The sequence below is a fragment of the Trichechus manatus genome, unplaced genomic scaffold (genome assembly GCF_000243295.1).
Source record: "Trichechus manatus latirostris isolate Lorelei unplaced genomic scaffold, TriManLat1.0 scaffold00014, whole genome shotgun sequence".
Taxonomy (NCBI): domain Eukaryota; kingdom Metazoa; phylum Chordata; class Mammalia; order Sirenia; family Trichechidae; genus Trichechus; species Trichechus manatus.
The window spans coordinates 6,869,705-6,894,532 of NW_004443950.1; the positions used below are offsets into that span (position 1 = coordinate 6,869,705).

The 24,828-nt window shown below is 36.4% G+C and overlaps 1 protein-coding gene across 2 annotated transcripts in view; it reads left to right on the forward strand.

Annotated features, from left to right (window-relative positions):
• The window catches only part of CDH8 (cadherin 8), a 392,145-nt gene that overhangs the window by 143,339 nt on the left and 223,978 nt on the right, over positions 1 to 24,828 (forward strand). For both annotated transcript variants that reach the window (XM_004371523.1, XM_023726856.1), the window contains one exon: positions 9,033 to 9,327. In XM_004371523.1, coding sequence (XP_004371580.1) covers positions 9,033 to 9,327 — 295 coding nt within the window. The remainder of the gene's footprint in view (positions 1 to 9,032; positions 9,328 to 24,828) is intronic.

Sequence of the window (24,828 nt, forward strand, 5' to 3'; positions counted from 1 at the left end):
GATTCTAGGAATTTTTTGATTCCATCTCTGATTTCTTCTATTACCCACTGATGTGTAAGCAGGGTATTATTCAGTTTCCATGTCATTGATTTTTTTTTCCTTGCTCTTTCTGTTTGTAGATGTTTTGAGGAAGTGTATAAAGAGAGGTTGTTTTACTGAAATTAACTGTGCACAAAAGATCATCATATAAGGATCTCTCATAATGTATAGCAGGATTGCCAAGGGCTATGTCTACTTTAGTGTAAGTTGGGGAGTAGTGCTCTGAGCCAGAATAACTTGTTATGTTTCCCAAAATTGATCTTTTAGTGAAAAACTGTGTGGTCTTTCTAGCCTACCCACTCACCAGTACATCCATCTGTTCACTCACCCATTGACTCACAGTATTTAGTGTGCAGTGGACCTTAAATGAGAGGATGCCTTAGAATCTTATTCAGTCAACCATCTATTCTTCTCTTTTCTCCATCCATGCATTCTCGAATAAAATCTGGTATCCACCCATTCTCCTCCTCCTAATTCTCTTATCAACCAAGTTATCCATCCAGTCATCCATCCACATTGATCCACTCACTTAAATCTCTATCCAGTAATTGGTTCATCCACACTCTTTGTCAACACTCCTGCCCACTCAGACATCTATTCACTCACCCCACACACATTGATAAAGTTCCAATTTCTAGGCTTCCAGTTATTCAGTAATAAAAAATAAATAAAAATGTCCAGTGATATTTATTATCATTACTTATTAAGTGTGAGTATCAGCTATCTGATTAAATTACTTGCCAAAATTGAGTAAGCCCAGATTTGTACACTGATCATTTAACTCAGAATTTTTCATGCTAATGTTTATTACAAATCAGTGTTGTATGTTAAATTCCGACTTGGTATATGTTATTGATTGTTTCTTAGAAGGCAGTCTTATTTCTGTTGTTACTTCCTGTTAGGTGCTGTCAAGTCCTTTTCGACTTATAATGACCCAATGTGACAGAATAGAACTATCCCATAGGGTTCCTAGGCTGTAATCTTTAAGGAAGCAGATTGCCAGACCAGGGAGCCACTGGCTGGGTTCAAACTGCCAACCTTTTGGTTAGCAGCTGAGTGCTTAACTGTTTGCACCACCAGGGCTCCTTATTTCTAGTCTTATTTCTAGTTTGCTAAAAGCCATCATTGTAATAATTTTTAAGTTAAAACTCCACAAAAATTCTCCTCCATATACATTTTCATTTTACTATCTTAGTTACTTAGCCTCAGATTCCTTATTTGTAAAATGTTTTAATAACAGTTTCTACCTCTTAGGGTTTTTATAATGATTAAAATATAAAAATAAATTCTCAATGTCTTACATTTTGTTCCAGTCTAGCTCTATTTCTTACCAGGTTGTTGCTGTTAGGTGCCGTTGAGTCAGTTCTGACTCATAGCAACCCTACATACAACAGAAGGAAACACTGCCAGGTCCTGCGCCATCCTCGCAATCATTGCTATGTTTGAGCCCATTGTTGCACCCACTGTGTCAATCCGTCTCATTGAGGGTCTTCCTCTTTTTTGCTGACCCTCTACTTTAGCAAGCATGATGTTCTTCTCCAGAGACTGGTCCCTCCTGATAAAAAGTCCAAAGTATGTGAGACGAAATCTTACCATCCTTGCTTCCAAGGAGCATTCTGGCTGTACTTCTTCCAAGCCAGATTTGCTCATTCTTCTGGCAGTCCATGGTATGTTAAAGATTCTTCACCAGCATCATAATTCAAAGGCATCAATTCTTCTTCAGTTTTCCTTATTCATTGTCCAGATTTCACACGCATATTAGGAGATTAAAAATACCATGGCTTCGGTAAGGCGCACCTGAGTCCTCAAAGTTACATCTTTGCTTTTTAACACTGTAACAAGGTCTTTTGCAACAGATTTGCCCAATACAATACAAAGAATTACAGGTTATTACTCTATAAATCTTTAGTTGCTTTAGAGAAACAGATTGTCTTCTAGGCCTTTAAGACTTATATATTATCCAGGCTTTTATCAGTGTACATAAGAAAAGATGGGTCCAGCAGTGTGTAGTCATGATTTTTTATTTATTTATTTTTCCTATGATCACTTGGTTAAATATTGGAATGACCACCCGAGTACTTAAAGTGACAGGGAAAATTTGGAAATATAGAATTTGAGCATTCCTCGAGCATTTTAAAGACTGTTCTTGTAAAATGGACATACTTAAGCTGTTTTTCCCTGGCATCATTACAGAATTAATCCATCCAACTCCCTTTCTCTGAATCCTATTAACAAAGATGATTTGATCTTGCTTGGTATGTAGGTCTTTATATAAACAGATATTTTACTTATCGTAATATATTTTTTTGACTTGTGGAAATTCTATTTTTCATCAATACATTGTCTTTTCTTAAGAAAAATGAGACTTGTGAATTTTCTTTACTGGAGTCTGGCGAAGAGCACTGGATTTGCTATAGGGCTGACACATCATGTTTCCCATCTTGTAAAGTTGTGGTCCAGACTGAAAATGGTAGCAAATTCTCCAAGGTCAGGAATGTTGGCTTGGGAAGTCTCTTGGGAAACAGACTGCCTGCCTCTTTTTGTCAGTATTCTCCCTTTGCATTCCTATTAGCTGAGAATGCTGTCTTTCTGTTTCCATTCTATTTCAAACTTTTGCAGGATACATTGGTTCACAGATTATGCCTGGACCATGTAGCTTTATACACATGGCTTCTATAGGTATATATTAAATCTCCATTTCCATTAATGGACAAATTAGAAAGCCTTCTCTGTTTTGTCTCTTCCTCAGCTAGAGAAATAGGAGGTCTCTAGACTAACTAATTATTCTTTGATGAGAGCCCCTTATAGAATTATGATTAAACATATATGCTCTGTAATCTGACTCACTGGATTACACCTGGTTCTATCATTTATTAACTGTGTGGGCTTGAGAAAGTGAATGTATTTCCAGAGCTTGAGCTCTTCGTCCATGAAATGAGAATAATTGTCGTAGTGAGTTCATGAAGTTGCTGTGAGTACTAAATGAAATAATGTGACTACAGTGCTTATTATTACAGTGCTGGAGCCGTAGTCTGCTCCCCATGAATGTGAATTATCATTATTGTTATGTCCAAAGATGGGCAAGAAGCGGAGTCCAAACAAATGGAAGAAAGACTTTCAGGATGATCATAGCTGAGAACTGAAAGAGACTGAAATATTATGTACAATACATAAAAAAATTAAAATTTAACTCTTTGGAAGAATATTTCCCAATGAACTTTCTTTTCCCACCCATTGGAAATAACCTTAATACCTTTCCTGAATCTTACTTAATAAAAAATACAGTAAAGATAAAGAATACAGTTTGTTCATTGCTAATTCATGGTAGTGTGCTGTAGGAGAGGGAATAAAAGTAAATTTTTAGCCAAATATTTAAAAAAAAAAAACCGTTGCCATCAAGTTGATTCTGACTTATAGCGGCACCGCATATGTCTCAGAAAGGCAAGTAAAAGGACTCAGTACATTATTGACTAGAAAAAGATGCTCAATGCGTGTCCAAGTAAAAGAAAATGTAAAATCACTTACAAGGTGTAGGGCATTAAGAGAGGTCCTATGCAGACGAGCATATATTAGACTTTAATGAGTATTTACTATGTGCCAATTTCCATGCTTGCCCTTGGAAATACAGTGATGAATAATATACATAGATGCCCTGCCCCTGTGTAACTTACCATTCAAAAGAGAAGCTCAACAATGCAAACAATGCATTCCTTTTCCTGACTGCATTTTCAGGTCCCTGCAGCCAAAAACAGCAGTTCACTTGGCCTTGCTCGTAATATTGTATTTCTCTGAGCACCAGTCACCATGGCCAGGTCATGCTTTTTGATACTCTCACCAGCAGATTATACAGAATGCAATAAACAAATTTCATATATATATATCTATATATATATCTCAGGATTATACACATTTGCTTGCTGTAAAACACTAGAAAGTTTTTTTTTTTTTTTTTTTTCCTGCAAAGCAGAAATGATTGCCAGTGTAGGATGCATATTACGTTCATTTAATCAGGGATTGTTCTTCAGCCTTTCACCCCTTAGGACAAATTTAAGAATAGCTTGATTTACGTGATAATGACTATGAGAACTGTCATTATTTCATTGCATAATTGCTTCCTTAAAGTATGTGATCACAAGAGTAGTTGTATATTTCCAACATGATCTTATTAAAATTTTGGGATTTTTTATGCCAATTACACAGTTTTAGTTTTATGATACAGTTTCTTTCTACAACTTGTTAAGGATGGAGTAACTGGATAAAAGGTAACTATATTTGTACTCAATTTTGATTTATGATAGTAACATACCATGTCAGCATATAAAGGCATCTTAAAAGTTATATAGACCAGCACGATACCCTCCTTCCTCCCATCCAATGTACCACCACCTTTCGATGCTTGATTTGGCTCTAAAGCATCGAGACCAAGTGATTGTCTAGTTCTGCTTTGAATTCAATGATGTAACTTCACTGTTTATTGAAATGGGCCGTTCCATGTTTGGTTAACCTCCTTTGTGAGATGTTCTGTAGTGCACAAGAAGGCTGAACTACAAATCAAAAATAAGCATATTTTAAGTCTAACTCCTGGTCTTTGTGGGGAGGAGTTCAAAAACATGCAAAGAATTCTTATGCCCCTCTTGCTCTTTCTTTTAGCTGCCCCTTCGCTGTCCTAGCAACCTACTTATGAGCCTGAATTAATTTGCAGTCCTGACTTCTGTCATTCTCTGGACAAATTCTCTAAACATCTGTGACTCTCAATCTTCTCATTGGTAGAATGGAGAAATGGTCCCTAGCTTGTTGTAAGAATTACATTAGATGTATATACATTAAGTGTTCACCAGAAAGTAGGTTGTGGTTGATGTGTGCCGTCGAGTCAATTCCGACTCATAGCAACCCTATAGGACAGAGTAGAACTGCCCCATAGGGTTTCCAAGGCGTGGCTGGTGGATTTGAACTGCCGACCTTTTGATTAGCAGCATCAGTTCTTAACTCCTTCACCACTAGGGCTCCAGAAAGTAGGTAGCCAATAAACATAATACTAATAACATAACAATAACTATACTTCCCCTGATTTTTTTATTTGTGTATAACCAAAAAAACAAAAAAAACCCACTGCCATCCAGTCGATTCCGACTAATAGTACCCTATAGGACAGAGTAGAACTGCCCTTTAGGGTTTCCAAGGAGTGCCTGGTAGATTCAAACTGCTAGACCTTTTGGTTAGCAGCTGTAGCTCTTAACCACTGCACCACCAGGGTTTCCTACTTGTGTATATCTCCCACTAAACTCTGGTTCCTTGAAGGTAGAGACCATGTCTGTATTGTTCACTACTTGATCTTCAGCACCTGGCACAGTGCACCGAAGGGCATGTGTTGCTCTGCATGTGTTGTTTATTAAATGAAGGGATGAGGTTTTTTTGAACCTCAGCCAGGCCAAGGAGTCTTACCACCCCAGGCCAGTTTGCATGTGGCCCTTTTGCTGATTTAATTAGCATGCAGAAGCAGCCCTTGGGAGAGATGGTCATCATACATTCAGAGGATGCCCAAAGTGTGACCATCCGGTGCATTGGGAGAGCATCTTCAGCTCCATAATCCCACACAGAGGCCCTGTGTGGGATAAATTGACAGGGGCAGTGTTGTTGCAATTAAATAAGCAGGTTCTGGTAGGCTTATGTGAAGACCAATAGAGAAAGCAGCAGCTGGTAGCTATGTACCCAGAACCCTCCTGGGGTCCAAACCTGGAGATTCATTTACTATTTTTAAATTTGCATTCTTATACAACCACATGTCTTCTCTTTATAATGTCAGGTTGCTTACCAGCACAGCCATGTGGAAGTGTGTGTGTCTGTGAATGTGTGGTATGTAATTAATAGGATGAAATAATGTCAGTAGAAATGCAACAATCTGTGTTTCAATATTGTCATTGACATGTGGCCCAGGGGTCTGGACTTTAACAGGGTTGACTAAAATGAATTTCTAGAAAAATGGTAAGGGCATATAGTGTTTACTAAGTTGTCTTCACTTTTTCAGAGAGCTATATGTGTAAAAAAGAGGGGACAGTGGTGGTTCAGTCATAGAATTCTCACCTTCCATTCAGAAGACTTGGGTTCCATTCCTGGCCAGTGTAGCTCATGCATAGCTGCCACACATCCGTCACTAGAGGCTTGCGTGTCCCTATGATGCTGAACAAGTTTTAGCGGAGCTTCCAGACTTACATGCCCTAGGAGGAAAGGCCTGGCAATCTATTTCTGAAGATCAGCCAATGAAAACCCTATAGATCACAATGCAACTGATTGTGGGGATGGTGCAGGACCAGGCAGCATTTCCTCCCATTGTGCAATGTGTCACCATGAGTCAGAGGCCCCCTTGACAGCAGATAACAAAGATAACAACATGTGTAAAAGCTATCTTTGAATGGAGCCTTGGAAACTTGTTTTCACTTAGATTGAAACTGGGATTATCACGTTTTCAAATGGATAGATATGGTGGAATATGATATGAATTAAAATATTTTTAGTTATTGTGCACTTAGTATGGCCACTTCCTTTTTTAATATCTTTCAATTATTTTAAAATCAACCCTGCAGCACAGATATTTTATCCCCATATTATAGGCAAAGTAATTGAGGTTCAAATAAATGTTTAATTTCCCCAATTCACATAATTAGAAAGACCTGACTTTTAGCTTTGCTTTTTACTATTTCAAAACCTATACTTTGTTCTTCTTCTCCTTCAAGTATTTTTAAAAACAAGTGTCCATCAAGATCCCAGTTAAGATTATAATGTACTTTGCTAATCAGAAAAAACAGAGGCTTTTGTAAAATTTAAGAAAAATATGAGAGAAGTAAGTTCTTCCATAAATAAGAATAAAATCAATTTGAATGGCTTATTTTTTAATTAGCAAAAATGATTTGGATAAGCCCCACATATCAGTACTTTCTATGGCTCAGGAATGCCTGGTACATGAATGGAACTCTTCATAAATGATATATTATTCAAATTTTCTTTTTTTAATAAAAATGTTAATAGAAATGTTAAAATGCACATAAATTAAAATGATCATAAATTAGGGTTAATATCATATTAATGAATTATAATCCTACATTCATTAAGATTAAGTGGCATTTCAATATTTGTTCTTGTTAATAAATTTAATACAATAAATAAAAGGGATACATTTTGAGATTCAATAAATATTTGATGTAATCGTGTGCTTTAACTTTTTTAAATATTCAAAAGTAAAGTAGGAGATGTAGATGCATTTTGATTCTTTGTTACTATTCTATGTCTTTTTTATAATCCTTTCTTTTCATTTATTGAAGCGCTAAATACAATTAAATTGATGAAGAAAGGGAAAGAGCTTATTCTGAATAAAAGGGATCCCAAGAGAATACAATGTATTTTGAATTTCTACTGACCTAGCTCATTGCTATGAGTTGGAATCGACGCAACCCCAACGGGCTTTTTGTTTGTTTGTTTGTTTTCTTTCCACAAGATAGTTCCTCATTTTTTGTTTTTTTTTTAAAGGAAGAGGTATTTGAAATTTCATGGTGCAATAACTGGAACAGTATTGGTATTTAAGCAACTGAGCTAAACTGGAAATGCGCACACTTAAGCAGTGTTTTGTACCTATACTTCAATGGACTTTTCTTTTAAAGGAGCCCTGCTGATCCAGTGGTTAAGAGCTCAGCTGCTAAACAAAAGGTCAGCAGTTGGAATCCACCAGCCCCTCCTAGGAAATGCTATGGGGCAGTTCTACTCTGTCCTATAGGGTTGATAGGAGTTGAAATCGACTTGACAGCAATGGGTTTGGTTTGGTTTTTTTCTTTAAAAAATGAAAACTAAAAAGTATATATCCTGTTTAATTGTACTGATTATTTTAATTTTAAACATTAGTATAAAGGAAAATCACCATATATCAGAACAGTCTGTTTTCCCTCAGGAGAGCCAACTGTGAGAACTTCGAAGTTGGCATCTGTTTTCCCCAGTACCTACCAAAAAGTTTCAGGCAGAGTAGGTGCTCTGTAAATATTTGTTGCCATGACCTGAAATGGATCTGGATTCCTGTTGCGAAGTTGTCACTTTTCAGGTGGATTCCATTTCCGGAAAATGTGCTCACATTTTCTGGTCTCAGTGTTCTTCTCTGTAAAATGGGAATAATTTTCCTGGACTAGAAGAATTGTAGTAAGAGTCAAAGAAAACAAAAACTCTACACAAACGTAAGAATTTCACTTGTTTAGATTATTAGAATTGTTTTTGTTTATATAAATTTAATAGGCAGATCTGAATTGAATTCTGGGCCCACCACACTTGATTCCATCAAATGTGAGTGTTGGAGAGCTTATTATGTGCCTTGTCCAACTTCAGTATCTTTATATGTCATATGTCATATATTTTAACTCGCTGAATTTTTTTAAAAACGAAGGTAATTATCACATGAGAAGTGATTCACATAATTTTTGGCACAAAAATAATGATCCATAAAACGTAGTTAGTAATAATAATTTCAATACATTTATCCATAAATTGAAAAGAATAAATATATATTTGTGTGTGTGTATTTTTCTCCTTGACTTCCTTTGCGCTCTAAAAACATGTCAGTTTATACTAAAGAGGTCAGAGTATTTTTAAAGTGTTCTAACTTATTTAGATGCATTTCATTATATTTTATCAAATTATAATGATGGATATGCATACAGCTGCATAGACTCTTTTTACAGCTACTGTTAACAGGAACTATGACTGCTAACCAAAAGTTGGCAGTTCAAATCCACCAGCTGCTCCTTGGAAATTCTATGGGGCAGTTCTACTCTGTCCTATAGGGTCACTATGAGTTTGGAATCGACTCGATGGCAATGAGTTTTTGATTTGGGTTAGCCGGTATTGATGACGTTACAGTTAATGTAAAAAGAAACCAGTTGATATTCAAAGAGGAGATGGCTAAAAACAAATAATTTGCAGATCGCCCCTTCACTAACTAATGCCACTTTTCATTTTAGCTACACACAGACTTGGATCCTGGGAGCAAAAAAATCAAGTATATCCTATCAGGCGATGGAGCTGGGACAATCTTTCAAATAAATGATGTAACAGGAGATATTCATGCTATAAAAAGACTTGACCGAGAGGAAAAGGCTGAGTACACCCTCACAGCCCAGGCAGTGGACTGGGAGACAGACAAACCACTTGAGCCTCCTTCTGAATTTATTATTAAAGTTCAAGACATCAACGACAATGCACCGGAATTTCTTAACGGACCCTATCATGCTACCGTGCCAGAGATGTCCATTTTGGGTACGTATGCATCCATTTTCACGAAATTCTTAAGAGTCGTCATTAAAATAGCTCCTAGCATCAAGGATGGAGTGTTGCTGAATAAAAGACATTTATTACCGTCTTATCTCTCATTTGCATTTCCAAATCCTCTTTTTTGGCCTAAGTTCCACAGCTCAATAGCTTTAGTCTCCTACTAATAGGAACTGATGGAGCAGCTTTATTAAAATAGTTCTCCTTACACAACAATACTTCAATAGGCTGAATTTGTATTCCTCCTGTAGCCTTGTAGTTTGAGTATTGTTACTGAGGAGGATTTATCAAGATTTGTTCCTACATGCCAGGCTAATCCTACTGATAATTTGTTTGATGTTTAATTATTTGTTTGTGTATATTCACATACAGATACAGCACATAGAGGAAACAAGAAAAGTCTAGGTCTATAGACAGCCAGATATTGCTTTGTGTCTAGAGTGGATTAGGCAATCATAGTTGCCAAAGAGACATCTGTTTTGTATCCATCTTACCTTAACTGAACCTTTTTATAGGAGCACTGCTATCACTATTGACTGACTTGTATATATATGTATGTTTTTCTTGTGAACCAGTGGAACATCCATTATACTTCGTTAAAAATATGAATTCTTTTGAGTCATTGAAGCATCTATTATACTTTACAGAGCAAGTTTGTATTCCACAATATGATATATATGTATATATATGTACATATATGCAGGTACTGTTTTCCATCTTAGACTTTTTTATCTACCCCCATACCTTGACCTTGATAAATGACCCCAGACTTTTATAACAGGAAGGATTTTAGAGCTCTTCCTTGTCTGCTAAATATAGTAAGCGAGATCCCAAACTCAAAATATAGGATCTCGAACGTTATTTACGTTTAAGTAATGTATACCCTATTTTGTTTCAGACTGCATTTAAGATAATCTATAGGGATACATGGAACCCTGGTGGCTAAGTGGTTAAGAACTTGGCTGCTAACCAAAAGTTGGCAGTTCGAATCCACCAGCTGCTCCTTGGAAACCCTATGGGGCAGTTCTGCTCTGTCCTATGGGGTTGCTGTGAGTTAGAATCAACTTGTTGGCAACGGATTTGGTTTGGTTTGGTTTATAGGATACATCCTATGCATCAAGGCCACATAAAGTAAAAGGCAAAGAACATAAGACAAAGACAAAAACACGTGCAGAGATATACATTGCAGACCAGAATGAGGTAAATAAATACAGATTTGTGCATTAATTGTGCCAAGCCCCCAAAGGCAGGCAGTAAATTAGGTGCCAGAGGAAAACCTGATCAAGAACCCTATTTACAGGCTCCATAGTATAAAATCAAACTGCTCAGAAAAATTGCAAATATTTACAAATATGAAGACCAGAAATAAATATCTGGATGTATAGTACCCCCAACAACATTTACTGTAGTTACAAACACGAGTGAACTATTGATTGTGGTTTTCAAGGCTAAATTTCGTACCCACTATCAGGTTCAGTGCAGGCTGTCCTTCCCTTCCCAATGTGGTCTTACATTTTTATTTATTTTAGCAACCCAGTGTGATACCTCTGTGTGTGTGTGTGTGTGTTTATAACATTACTGTTGAGAATTAATTTGGATATAACTTTCCAATAAAGAAACATTTTTGATAGAATAGGTGCCTTATTGTACAAGTCAATTCTTCTTCTTGATTTTTCTTTTATTTCTGTTATCCCGGGTCCTCCTCCCCTAGCTGATGTGCTTTTTTCTATGTTGGATTGACTTTCTTTATTTCATTCTTTACTTCTTAAGATTTTCTTCTTTGGAGTTCCCGTTTCTTTCCCTTCCTCCTCCTTTTCTTTCTTTCCTTCTTCCTTTTCCTTCTCCTGGTTATTCTTCACTTGTTTCCCTTCCCGTCCTTTCTCTCACCTTCTCTCCATCATCTCCCTTGGTCACCTCATGTTTTCAGCCGTTTAGTTAATTAAGATGACTTTAAAATCATAGTCCCCATTTTATCTGCCTGATTGAGCTGTTAACCCATATTTCCAAATGCTTCGTAAAAATTTTCACCTGAAACTCCCAAAGACAGCTGAAATGCAACACTAAAAATCAAATTCATTATTTTTCCTTATGAATTTTTTCTTTCTGACTTCTATGTTTTTAAAAATGATCCCAATATAATCTAAAATCGCATGTTTGAGACATAAGAGAACTCATTATTTTTCCCTTTTAAAGCCTCAGCAGCATTTTGCCCATTTAATCACTAATTCCAGTTTACTCCTGACTCTGCAATGCATCTTAATATATCATATTATCTCATTCTTATTAACACCCTCCTAAGTAAGATCTTGGAAACCCCGGTGGCATAGTGGCTAAGAGCTATCGCTGCTAACCAGATGGTGTCAGTTTGAATCCACCAGGCACTCCTTGGAAACCCTACAGGACAGTTCTACTCTGTCCTATAAGGTTGCTATGAGTCAGAATCAACTCGACAGCAGTGGGTTTGGTTTGATTTGGTAGATCACATCTTAATGTCTCCCAATGGGTTATCTCAGTAACCTTCCAAATAGTATGCTAAATTCTAATCTTCTTGTGTCCTAAATAATATATGCATTTATGCCTGAAAAAATATTTCTATATATTCTACGGGTATTCATTTTCCATAGAACGATTCCCAAGCTTCATTGGCAGAGGATTTTCTATAGCCTGGCTTCATTTGATCTTTTTTACCTGTATTATAACTTTGGTAGATACATTCACTGCAGCAGCAAATCAGAAGTGATTTCAGGTCTTCGTATTTTCCCTATGTATTTCTCCTGGCAGGACTCCATCCTATCTCTTGTGCAAGGAATTCTATTTTTCTTTCTTTCCCTTCTTATCAAATCCCAATCATTTCTCTATGGCTAGTGAGATGGAACTTTTTTTTTCTGGAAAACTTTTATGACATGGTAGCAGGAAGTTATCTCTCTAACAACACTACCACCAAAAAAAGCAAGCAAACAAAAACACCTCCATGTTTGTATTTCTTCTAGATTCTTACATACAAATAAAAAATGAGAAACACTTCCTTTTTCTTTTCTCCTTGTTTGGTCTATGTACTTAAGGCAGGAGTCTTAACCTAGTTCATGTTTTCCTTCAAATTAAAATAAAATGATTCTGAAGAACCTTTGACACCCACAATACATACAGCACACTTTATCTCAATTGATAACGAACAATGAACAGGAAGACTGTTATTTTTGCCCTATTCCTTTGTATTCTACATCTTAATGGCCAAATCTATACCTCCTTACTAGGAATGTGTCAGAAGCTCCCATTTCTGTGCTACATGAGTCATATGCCTCACAGATATGTTGAGAAAACAAACAAAACTTCTGCTAACTTCAAGGTCATTTTCAACTAAGAAACCAATTTTCAAGATATTATTGACTATATAATGCAATGTATTTGTGTGTCTGTAAATATACTATGTGCATATTTTTCGCTATCGAAAATTTTTTCCTTGCTAAGTAGAGACTAAATAATAATAATAATAATCTACACTCACATATAAGTATTTTAAAACATTGCTTAGTGTGGGACATGTCTTCGAAACACCCCGGGTGATGTGCTAAAGTTGAAAGTGTGGATTTTGAAGTAAGATAAAGGGAATTTTTAATCCTGATTGTATCCCTTATTATCTGGGTGACTTTGAGTTTCATGGAGGTTAAATTATTGTTTATTTTCCTTAGCTACAGTGCAAGGGTAATAATTTCCACCTTGCTTTCATTATCTGAGAATTACATGATGAAATACAACATAAGGGTATGCCACAAAGTAAACAAGTTTTCAATATTTGGTTGCCATTGTGGTTTTTAAAATTATTTTTATTAATCTATTTCCCACCTTAGCTTCGGTCCTTTCCGTATGTATCGATTTTATGCATTGGGTCTGGTTTCTGCTTGACTCCAGCCTCTCTGGTTAAAGGAAGCAGAAGCAGCTGCACTATTTTATTGTCGAGTGTGAATCATTCCCTTCATTTCTCACGAAGGTGAATATCAGGATGAAGGTCAGCTGCTATCTCCTTTCTCTCCCCATTACCACTGTTCTCTCTCAGCCTGTCGCTTCCCTCCCCTACTTTCTTCTTTCATTTTTCTTCTTTTGATACTGCAGAAATGCCAGCACCTGCACCTCTACGCCCTGAGGAATGCCGGCAAGGACTGGGGGATTTCATTGTGCAGAAAGTGAAAAATAAAATTCTAATTGAGGAAATTTACCAATGTTCAATTGAAAAGAATGTGATGTTCAAGAACTGTCTGCCAGTTGACAGGCTGTCAAGACAAAACACACATATATATTTGCCCGAATGGCAGCCACATTATTTTAGAAATATCTTATTTGGAAGCTGGAGACACAGCTCTTTTTTTTTATTCTACTGTGAATTTCAGAACTTGATGAGAATTCACTTTTATAGCAATATTGTATAAAGAGTAGCATGCTAGCTTGTCTGATTTTAACCGTAGATCCCAAACTAGCATTGTTGAAGTTGGGTTTTTAATGAAAATTTATCTATATATATTAAGTTCCAGAAATGTTAAATATATATATATAAATCTATATTGGGGTTGGGAGTGTTTTAATGTGGACTGTATATCTAAACTGGGTTCAGGTAAAAGAAACTTTATTTGACTTCAAAATAGATTCTCAGTGTCTTTGGATCCATACCTGCCTTCTACTTATATAAGTGACATAACCCATGTAAACCTGACATTCTCCATCTGTATTTAAAAACAAAACAAAACAAAAAACTCACTGCCTTTGAGTGGATTCCAACTCATAGCAACCCTACAGGACACAGAGTAGAACTGCCCCACAGGGTTTCCAAGGCTGTAAATCTTTACAGGAGCAACCACCACATCTTTCTCCCACAGAGCAGTTGGTGGGTTCGAATCGCTGACCTTTTGGTTAGCAGCCAAGTGCTTAACCACTGCAACACCAGGGCTCCTTATCCCTCTGTATAGTGTACAAAATAATCCCTCCCTAAAATATGGCTGAGACAATCCAATGATTATATTTAAAGTGCTGACTCTGTGGCCTAGCATAGAGTTATTCTCCAACAAATGTTAGTTTCTTCCCAACCTTCCTTTTGTAAGTTATTTCTGCTAGTATGATTCACCTAATTGCCTGTATGATATGAACGCCTTGGTCAATGAAAAATTGCTGGGCAAATATTAGCTGTATGGTTCATAAATTCACATATTGGAATGGACCCTTTTTATTCAAAATGACGTATCTGTGAGAATGGGCATAAAAGGACAAGAAAGCAAAGCAGTGTTTATGCTGGTATGCATTGTTGCATTGTTGGGTTCATGCTTATATAAAACATGACACTGGAGTTTTCTCTGAGACCCAGAGCTCCTCTAGCGATGATCAATATGTATTGAAAATACACCGTAGGCCAGAAGCTGGATTAAACTTCTAATATCTACCACAATCCTATGGCATTGGTACTGATATTAACCACCCTACTCCTCATTATTTTTAATCAGAAAAATTGGGAAAATAATAGCTAACCCAAAGCCAGATATTAAGTGGAAGGGCTAGGATTTAAGTCTAGGCATCTGGCTTTGGCTCCCATGGGCTTAACCAGTATGCGCTACCGATCTTTGAGGATATTTCTAGAGATTTATATTTATATGAGTATTATAATTCTGTTGCATATTTATAATTGTTATTTTTTCCAAGGTGGAAGAGCTCTTGAGGTCGGCATACTTTGCAAGTTAAATTGACGAACTGAGTAGGGAGTTGGACAAAGAGAAGGTTGGGTGAAAGATTACACTATTTTCAAGATAGGAATATTATCACTTTAAAAACATAAGAACAACGCATCTCATAGAAATTCAGATAACAAAAATTGAGCCAGGCTGTGAATGGCTGGGGTTGAAGTGCTGTTAATATATTAAAGATAGAGACTAAAGAGAGTAACTGGAATTGACTCTGGGTTTCTTGGTAGTAAATATAAAAGGAGAATGCACTCTTCATCTAATAATAAGAGTAATAATATTAATTAAAATATCAGATGAAGGTCAAGGGATGACTCAGCAAAATGTATTTAAGAAAGGTAAATCTCTTTACATCCCAAAGGCTTATCACTGAATAGTTTATGGAGGTTAGTTCGCAATATGGCAAGTGAATTTACTTTCTTTGAACAATACAAAACTAGTCGCTGACAAGTCAAGTCAATTCTGACTTATGGTGACTCCATGTGTATCAGAGTAGAATTATGCTCCATAGAGTTTTCAATGGCTAACTTTCCGGAAATATATCACTAGGCGTTTCTTCCGAGGTGCTGCTGGGTGGACTCCACCCTCCAACCTTTCTGTTAGCAACCAAGTGCGTTTACTGTTTGCAGCACCCACTGACTCCTCTTGAACAATAAGAAGTCTAAAAGAAATATGTCAGCATTTTAAATTAAGTTTAAGTCATTTTCATTCAGTTAGTCTCATTCTTCTACCTTCTATTAGCATTAATGTTATACCTTTTCTTTTCAAATATGTCTTTTTATGGTAAGCATGCTTACGTCCTTTTTTTGGAGGGAGGCCCATATAAAATATAAAATACACTCTATTTCTTTTGTGTTCTTTATTTTAAATTGGGAATGGTTTTAAATTTAGATAAAATTTGCAAATATGATCCAAATCCATTTTCCTGAACCGTTTGAGGGTCAGTTGCTGATGTGATGCCCCATCACCACCAGGTACCTCAGTAATTCATCTCCACATGGATTTTTTTTATGCAACCACAATACAACCATCAAAAATGAGGAAACTAACATTGCTATGTACTCCATTGCTATTAGCTCCACAGACATCAATGGAATGTCTTCAATTTTTCCAATAATGTACTTTTGTAATAAAAGGATCAACTCTAAGACTATACTTGTATTAACCATTATGCCTTTTTAGACTCCTTTGAAGGTGGCTTGGTGGCGCAGTGGTTAAAGAGCTCGGCTGCTAATAGAAAGGTCAGAGGTTGGAGCCCACCAGCTGCTCTGTGGGAGAAAGATGTGGAATCTGCTTCCACAGAGATTTACAGTCTTGGAAATCCTATGGGGGCAGTTCTACTCTGTCCTATAGGGTTGTTATGAGTCGAAATAATTGAAGACATTCCACTGATGTCTGTGGACCTAATATCAGTGGAGTACATAGCAATGGGTAGACTCCTTCATTCTGGAATAGTTCTTCAGTTTTTCCTTCACTATTGTGACTTTTTATACTTGCTGATAACCATTTTTTTTTATAATTTCTTATTTTATTTATTTATTTTGTTGTTATTGTTGAGAATATACACAGCAAAACATAGCATTTCAACAGTTTTTACATGTACCATTTAGTGACATTGATTACATTCTTTGAGTTATGCAACTGTTCTCATCCTCGTTTTCTGAGTTGTTCCTTCCCATTAAGATAAATTCAATGCCTCCTAAGGTTTCTATCTCATCTTTCAAGTTGCTGTTGTCACTTTGATCCCACATAGATAGTTCTTAGAAGAGCATAATGCTCAAGACAGATATTTTTTACTAGTTAAGCTAAACTATTATTTGGTTTTTTGGAGCCCTGATGGCACGGTGGTTAAGAGCTACGGCTGCTAACCAAAAGGTTAGCAGTTTGAATCCACCAGCTGCTCCTTGTAAACCCTTTGGGGCAGTTCCATTCTGTTCTATAGGGCCACTATGGGTCAGAATCGACTCGATGGCAATGGATTGTTTCTTTTTAAGAAGATTTCAAGGGATATTTTTGGTTTAAGGTTTAAAGATTATTTTAGGGCAATAGTTTCAGGGGTTCATCCAAACTTCATGGCTCCAGGAAGTGTGGAGTCCATGATAATTTGAAATTCTGATCTGAATTTTCCTCCTTTTGATCAGGATTTTTCTATAGGATCTTTGATCAAAATGTTCAGTAATGGTAGCCAGGCACCATCCAGCTCTTCTGGTCTCATGGCAAGGGAGACAGTTGTTCATGGAGGTAATTAGCCACATATTCTATATCCTCCTCCTATTCCTGACTCCCCTTCTTCTTCTGTTGCTCCAGGTGAGTAGAGACCAATTGTTGTGCTTTGGATGGCCGCTTGCAAGCTTTTAAGACCCCAGGCACTATGCAATAAACTAGGAGATGGAAGAGAAACACTAAACATGTTATTAGGCCAATTACCTGGGATATGCCATGAAACTATGACCCTAAACCTCCAAACTAAGGAACCAAATCCCATAAGGTGTTTGGTTGTACATAAGCAGTCTCAGCAGCTACTCTTTTTTTTCTTTTGTCTTTGTTATAAACATATCTACCACACAACTTTTGCAGTTCAACTTTTTACAGGTGTACAACTTACTGAAAGCAGTTACAATGATCGTCTGTGCAACCCTATCCTTAATCAATGCTATTTGTCTATCACCATTAACCCCCTTTTTCCTCCCTCTTCCTGCCCCTAGAAACCACTAATAAACTTTCTTCTCTATACATTTGTCTTTTCTTGTCTTTTTATATAAGTGAAGTCATACAACATTTGTCCTTTTGTGATTGAGTTATTCCACTCAGACTAATGCATTCAAGCTCCATCCATACTGTAGCATGTATCTAGGCTTTCTCCTATTGACTGAGGAGTATTCCACTGTATGTACGTACCACATTTTCTTTATCCATTCATCTGTCGATGGGCATTTTAGGTTGTGTCCCCCTTTTGGCTATTGTGAATAGTGCTGCAGTGAACACTGATGTACAAGTCTCTTTTTAAGTCTCCACTTTCAAGTCTTTTGGGTATATACCTAGGAGTGGAATTTCTAGGTCATATGGTAGTTCTATTTTTAGTTTTTTGAGGAACTGCCACACTGTTTTCTGCAATGGCTGTACCATTTTGCATTTCTACCAGCAGTAGATAAGGGTTGCAATCCCCCCACATCCTCTCCTCCAACATTTGTTGTTGTTGTTTTTTTTTAATCTTAGCCATCCTAGTGGGAGTGAAATGGTATCTCATTGTGGTTTTGATTTGCATCTCTCTGATGACTAATGCCACTGAGCATCATTATGATTCATCTCACATTTCCTTGGGATTTGATTCAGAATATGCATTTTTGGCAATATCTCACTGTATCAGGTTGTGCAAGATTTTTATTTACTCCATTATGGTGATGATAATGTTGAGGGCTTGATTAAGGTGGTGACTGCCATGTTTATCCACTCCAAAGTTATTCTTTTTCTCTTTTTACTTAATAAGTACTTTGTGGGCATAAACTTTGGGCCTATGTAATATTATGTTCCTCATCAAACTACTATCCAAATATTTTTAGCCCATTGAAGTTTCTTGACTGAGTCAATTATTACAGTGACAGCTACCAAATGATGATTTTCTTAATTCCATCATTCTATCTACATTTATTAGTTGCCATTGTTATATAAGGAAAAACTCTCTCTTCTTTCCATTCATTTACTTATATATTTATTTATATTAGTTTGGACTCTTAGATTCCTATTTTACGTATTAGGTTATAATAGGTTATCATTATTCACTTTGATACTCATATTGTCTCAGACTTAGCCATGATATGCCTTGAAGCTGCAAATTCATCCTATTGACCTGCCCCCATAATTTTTTGGTATATCCTTACTTTCTGGCACAACAAGATGATCCAAGCTTATTTTGTATCTTCTGTGGTCTAGCCCTGGAATCAGACATTTATTCAAAGAGACCTGGTTCCATTTCAAAGAGCATGGTCTTTAGAAACCAAAGTCTGAGCACTAGTTGTGTTCATTGCTATTGGGGTGACACTGCATTGAGACCTTCTCAGTGGTCAGGACAGAGCTAAGGTGCATATGTATGTATACACACATATAAAACATGGATATTATATTATCCATCTTATCTCTCTCTCTGTCTATCCGTCTGTCTAAGTTTAGCTCTGTACCTCCAATTCTAAAGCAGTTCCCCAGGGTTCATTCTTTTTTTTTTCCTTTTCTCCAAGAGATAGAAATATCTATAATGGCTTTTGGACTGAACTGTTGAGGCAGCAGGACAAGTAGGTATGAATGGAAGCAGGAAATCATATAATACTTTCTACTTCTATTCTTCTATATATCACAATAGTTTCATATTATCTAAGAAATCTTTGGCATCATTTTCCAGTCTGTATTTAAACTAAATTTAGTGCAATCAAACAAACACAAACCTGTTGCTATCTAGTCAATTCCAACTCATGACAACCCCATATTTGTAAAAGTAGAACTTCACTCCATAGGGTTTTCAATGGCTGTTTTTTCAGATCACCAGGCCTTTCTTCTGAGATGCCACTGGGTGGGCTCAAACCTCCAAGCTTTCAGTTAACAGCTGAAGGCATTAACCATTTGCACAACCTAGTGACTCTTAGTACAATAAAAAGGTCAAATTTATTTGATAAACATTGAATTAAAGAAAGTTAAGCTGCCTTTTTCACATCCTAGTCTTCAAAGTATAAATATATCATAATTTGATAAATTCATAATTATATGACCTTTTTGGAGATTCAGACACTTTTATGACCCTCAAAACTATTTTTTTAGAAGTATCTTTCAGTGCAGTGGTTAAGAGCTACATCGTGCTATTGCTGCTAACCGAAAGGTCAGCAGTTCGAATCCACCAGCTGCTCCTTGGAGACTCTGTGGAACAGTTCTACTCTGTCCTATAGGGCTGCTATGAGTGGGAATTGACTCTATGGCACAACAGAATATTACTCTATGAAAGCTTTGGAAACCCACATTTAACAAGAATGGAAATTTTTTGTTCTATGCAAAGCCACATGTTAATTTAGCATGTAGCTAAATAGTGATATTGCAAATTATTATGACTAGAGCTTACTTGGATTAGCTCGCTTTTCTTGTCATTGCCCAGTATATATTTTAGCCCCCAAATAAAGAAGACTGCCAAAGGAATAATTAAGGAGTTCCATTTTCCTATATATTTTTTATTATTAAGGAAACAGTACGTCTCACATAAGCTCAGAAAATCAAAGAATGTTGGTGCTGACAAACTCTCTTAAACCCAACACACTTCTTTCTCATAATTTAGAGGTTGTGGCTTTCTTTCTCTTTCTTGGCTATATTTTAAAAAGACTTGGCAGCATTTGTCTATTTTTAAAGGAGGAATACAATGTAAGAAAGGGGAGAAAACATATCTTGATGGATTTGATTATATTTTTCGTCTTGTTTGATTCAGAGAGACAAGCAAAATTGAAATTCTTTAGGAAAACATGGGCGAGAAATCATGAGGCTTGACATAAACACTCTCAACAGAAACCCAGCTGCTCTACCTGATATGAATGCCTGTAACAGCTGTGGTTCCAAAATTCTAAGCTGGGGTGACATTGTGTGGTTGCTATTCTGTATAGAGAAACTAAACTTCTCTTAGGGATATGTAGACAGTTGTTATAATAGCTAAATCTTATCTTGTATCTTATGATGAAAGTAAAGCAATAATTTTCAATGTGTGGATTTGGGTGGTTCCCCAAGGTCTCCTTAAATAGTCTATGGATTAGGGTATCCAAACAGCAAAGTTAGTGACAGGTAACTGTGAGAGGAGCCTAAAATGCATAAGAGTTCTAAAAGGCATTAAGTTATTTCTGCATTGTGGCTTAGAACAAGCTTGGTGAACAGTACAAAGATGGGAATATAAACAAGGCTTACTTGAGCATCTTCTGTGATGAGGAAGCTCCCTTCCATCAAATCTTGCTTTAACTCTTGCTCTTCTGTGCCCACTAAATTTTAAGTTTATATTTAATAATCAGTTAATAAATAATATACTAATAGAACTAATCAATTGGTTTGTCCCCATCAGGTTCTTATTATATTTAGGATTTTACATAGGTAAACTTATATCCCTAATCTCTTTAATTTTAAGGTTATTTGGTCCAAACCTGAACTTAAGGAAGTTTATTATAAATTATATAGAAACCCAGCTTTTCATTGTTTTGAAAGGAGTTAAAATTCCAAAACTATTCAATACAGGGTCGGTTCAGCAGCCTCAGACCCAATCCTGTTCTGGAGTTCCATTACCAACATGAACTAGGTGTTTTCAGTGGTTTCTTCTTGAGGTATTGGTTTATGGACTTAGAGATTTTGAATAAGAAGCAGAAAATCTTTGAGTTATTTCTAGAAGATGAATTCTCAATCACTAGCCAATAAAAATTCTTAAGGATGGTACAAATCACAAGAAAATGTGATTTATGAAAGAACGTCATTTGATTTTACAAGTTGTATTATTGGCATCAGTATAATAGAATACTACATTTAACGTATATATATTTTCACCAAATTCCCTAAATGCCCAAAACGTGAACCCACTGAAAAGAAATTTCACAATTTCTGACCTTAATTCCGCCCCCATAGGTGAAAAATGAGTTGCTCTTGAAGAAATGGGATTTGCTGCCTTTGGTTTAATTTAGAAACCTAAATCCCTGATTAAAGTATGTCTCATAATTTAAATTTGTGTTTCAAAAGATTAAAATTAAAGAATTGGGGTATCATAACTACATCTATGGGAAGAGGAACATCAATGATATATCTCAGCCTGAACCTTTACCAAGTCAATTCAACTATGTACCAGTTACCCGGTGATTTCCAAGCTTACTCACTGCAACAGCTAAAGTTCTGTTTCATTACTTTTTTACTTTTCCCTCTTGTGTAGACTTGTGCATGCTCATTAGCATTATCTTAAATTCAATTTAATTTCCTGGTGGTGTCTCTTTTTGTTCTTCAAAAATATGTCTTATTCTCACTCACATTTTGGTTCTTCTATTTCTAGATACATTGTTTAACCTCTCTGAAAATTGTACTTCACTTCCCTTTTCTCAGAGCCCTGTGGCGAAGTTAAGAGCTCGACTGCTAACCAAAAGGTCAGCAGTTAGAATCCATCAGCCTCTGCTTGAAAACTCTATGGGGCAGTTCTACTCTGTTGTATAGGGTCGCTATGAGTCAGAATCGACTCAAAGGCAACGGGTTTGGTTTTCCCTGTTGTCAGATAAATCCTTTATGGCCAACACTTCATCCAGGCCTTCCATGAGCTCTTCTGAGGAAAAAGACTCTACTACTTTCTATTCAAGTAATCTTCTGATACTTGAAATACTGAGAAGTATTTTCAAATCAGTAAATCAGCACTTATCATAAGGAAAATCAAAACACTCAAGAAAACTTAGTGTTATAGATGGAAGGTCGAGAAACCAAGATGGAATTCTACCCAGACAATCCCATGCTCCTTTCGCCTTTCTTGTCTCTTTGCCCTCATAGGAATATTAATCTTTTAGGATTTAACGTATTTACTGATCCAGTAAGCAAAAGGGAAAATCTTTGAGTTATTTAAGTCATATGTGTGTCTGGAGCTCTGTGAATTAACATCAATGCCCACAGTGTTAGGAGTATTTTGTTAACATAGCCATTCCCGGAAATCTTGAATTAAAGGGGGCTGGAAGGTAAAAGCTCTGAGAGTTCAGCCTTTGCCCACAGTCACCTGCCAGAGAACTAAGTCAACTGCATGTTAGGGCAGCTCCCAAACACACATTTGTGAAATTCTGAAGCTGTGGCTGAAAATGAATGTGGGACACCTTTGTCAGTCTTTTTTTGGTATGCCACATGCTCTTCACAGAATCTTGACTCTCAGAGCCAGTGGGGTGTTTCTAAGGGTCTCTATGTGTATATTATCATTTTTTGTTTAACTTTGATACCTGGGCATCATGGGCTTAGAGATTGTGCTTCCTGAAGTCACTGGACTTTCAAGATTGCTGTTTGATTCTTATACCCAAATGCTATTGTTCTTGGGTAGATTGGTAATGAATGACTGTATTACGAGGCTAGTGCTATTTTTCACCTATTTTCTCCACCTGTAACGTCACAATGAGAAAAACATGAGGATATTTCTATCACAAGATATATACATGGCTAAAAAAGCACATAGGTTAATAGGAAGTGAAAGAGAAGATACACATAGCTGTTAAAAGAACTAAAACAAAAAGATATACATTAGACCTATGGAGAAGAGAGATGTAAATGTGTGTGTGTATGTCTGTGTGTGCACATTTAACAAACAATTAGACACCCTAGAAAAAGACAATAGAAATTAATTTTAAAAAATTACATAATGAGATATAGAAACACAAAAGATGCAGAGAACAAAATATTCACATAAAATATAAATAGTCATATTTATTATGAAGGGGGTTGGTAAGCAAGGGAAATATAGATCAGGACTATTCCACTTTCAGCTATATGAGTTAAGTTTCTCAACTTTTCAATCACGCATTCTCCTTGAGAAATATATTTTATAAGATAGACCTTATCATACAACACGTGGAGGGGTTTCGATGTTGAAGATTTCACCAAGCTTATGAAAATGCTTATACCCTTTTTTTGTTTTTTAAAGTAAAATAACAAAGCAGCTCTTTAAATACAATGAATACCAGTGATATTTTAGGATTAGTAACTAAGCAACTTTTTTTTTGAGGACTCCTCTGAAATTTTAATAACATATTTATGCCACTGATGAAGATGAATTTATACATTTTTTACTTTGTTGAGATGCATGGCACCAAGGAGTATTCTCCTTACAATGGTCTCAGACTTTTTGCATCTTATAAAACAAACAAACCCATTGCCATCGAGTCAATTCTGACTCATAGCAACCCTACAGGACAGAGCAGAACTGCCCCATAGAGTTTCTAAGGAGCAGGTGGTAGACTCAAACTGCTGACATTTTGGTTAGCAGCCAAACTCTTAACAGCTGTGCCACCAGGGTTCCAGTGAATCTTTGCAAGCAACAAGAATGATTTGAGTCCAAGAAACACATGGAGGTGGGGATTGACCAAATGAACCGATATTGACACAATATCTAGGAGCAAGATTATTACATCATATGGCTGATGTTGTTGTTGAGTGCCGTCAAGTCAATTCAGACTCGTAGCTACCCCAAGTAACAGAGTAGACCTGCCCCACAGGATTTTCTAGGGTGTAATCTTTACAGGACCCCAGATCACCAAGTCTTTCTTTCTCAGAAGCACTAGGTGGATTTCAACCACCAACATGTTGTTTAGCAGCCGAGCGCTTAACCATTGTGTCACAAGGGCTCCTTGCATCATATGGTAAGATCATGTTTATCTTTGCAAAAAAAAAAAAATCCAAACTATCTTCCAAAGTGACTTTAACATTTTAAATTCCCACCAGCAATGAATGAGTTCTCCTTGAAACTTTGTTTTATTTATTGTTTTAGAAGTATATATGATTTAACATTTGCCAATTCAACATCCCCTTTCCCTCCTCCCTCCTGCCCCTGATAACCAGTAATAAACTTTGGTCTCTATACATTTGCCTATATTTGCCTATTCTAGACATTTCAAATAAGTGGGATCATGCAATATTTGTCCTTTTCCGATTGACTTACTTCACTCGACATGTTTTCAAAGTTCACCCAGGTTGAATGAGAGTTGTTATTGCTCTGCATCCTCATCAGCAATTGGTATTATCAGGCTTTTTTTTTTTTTTT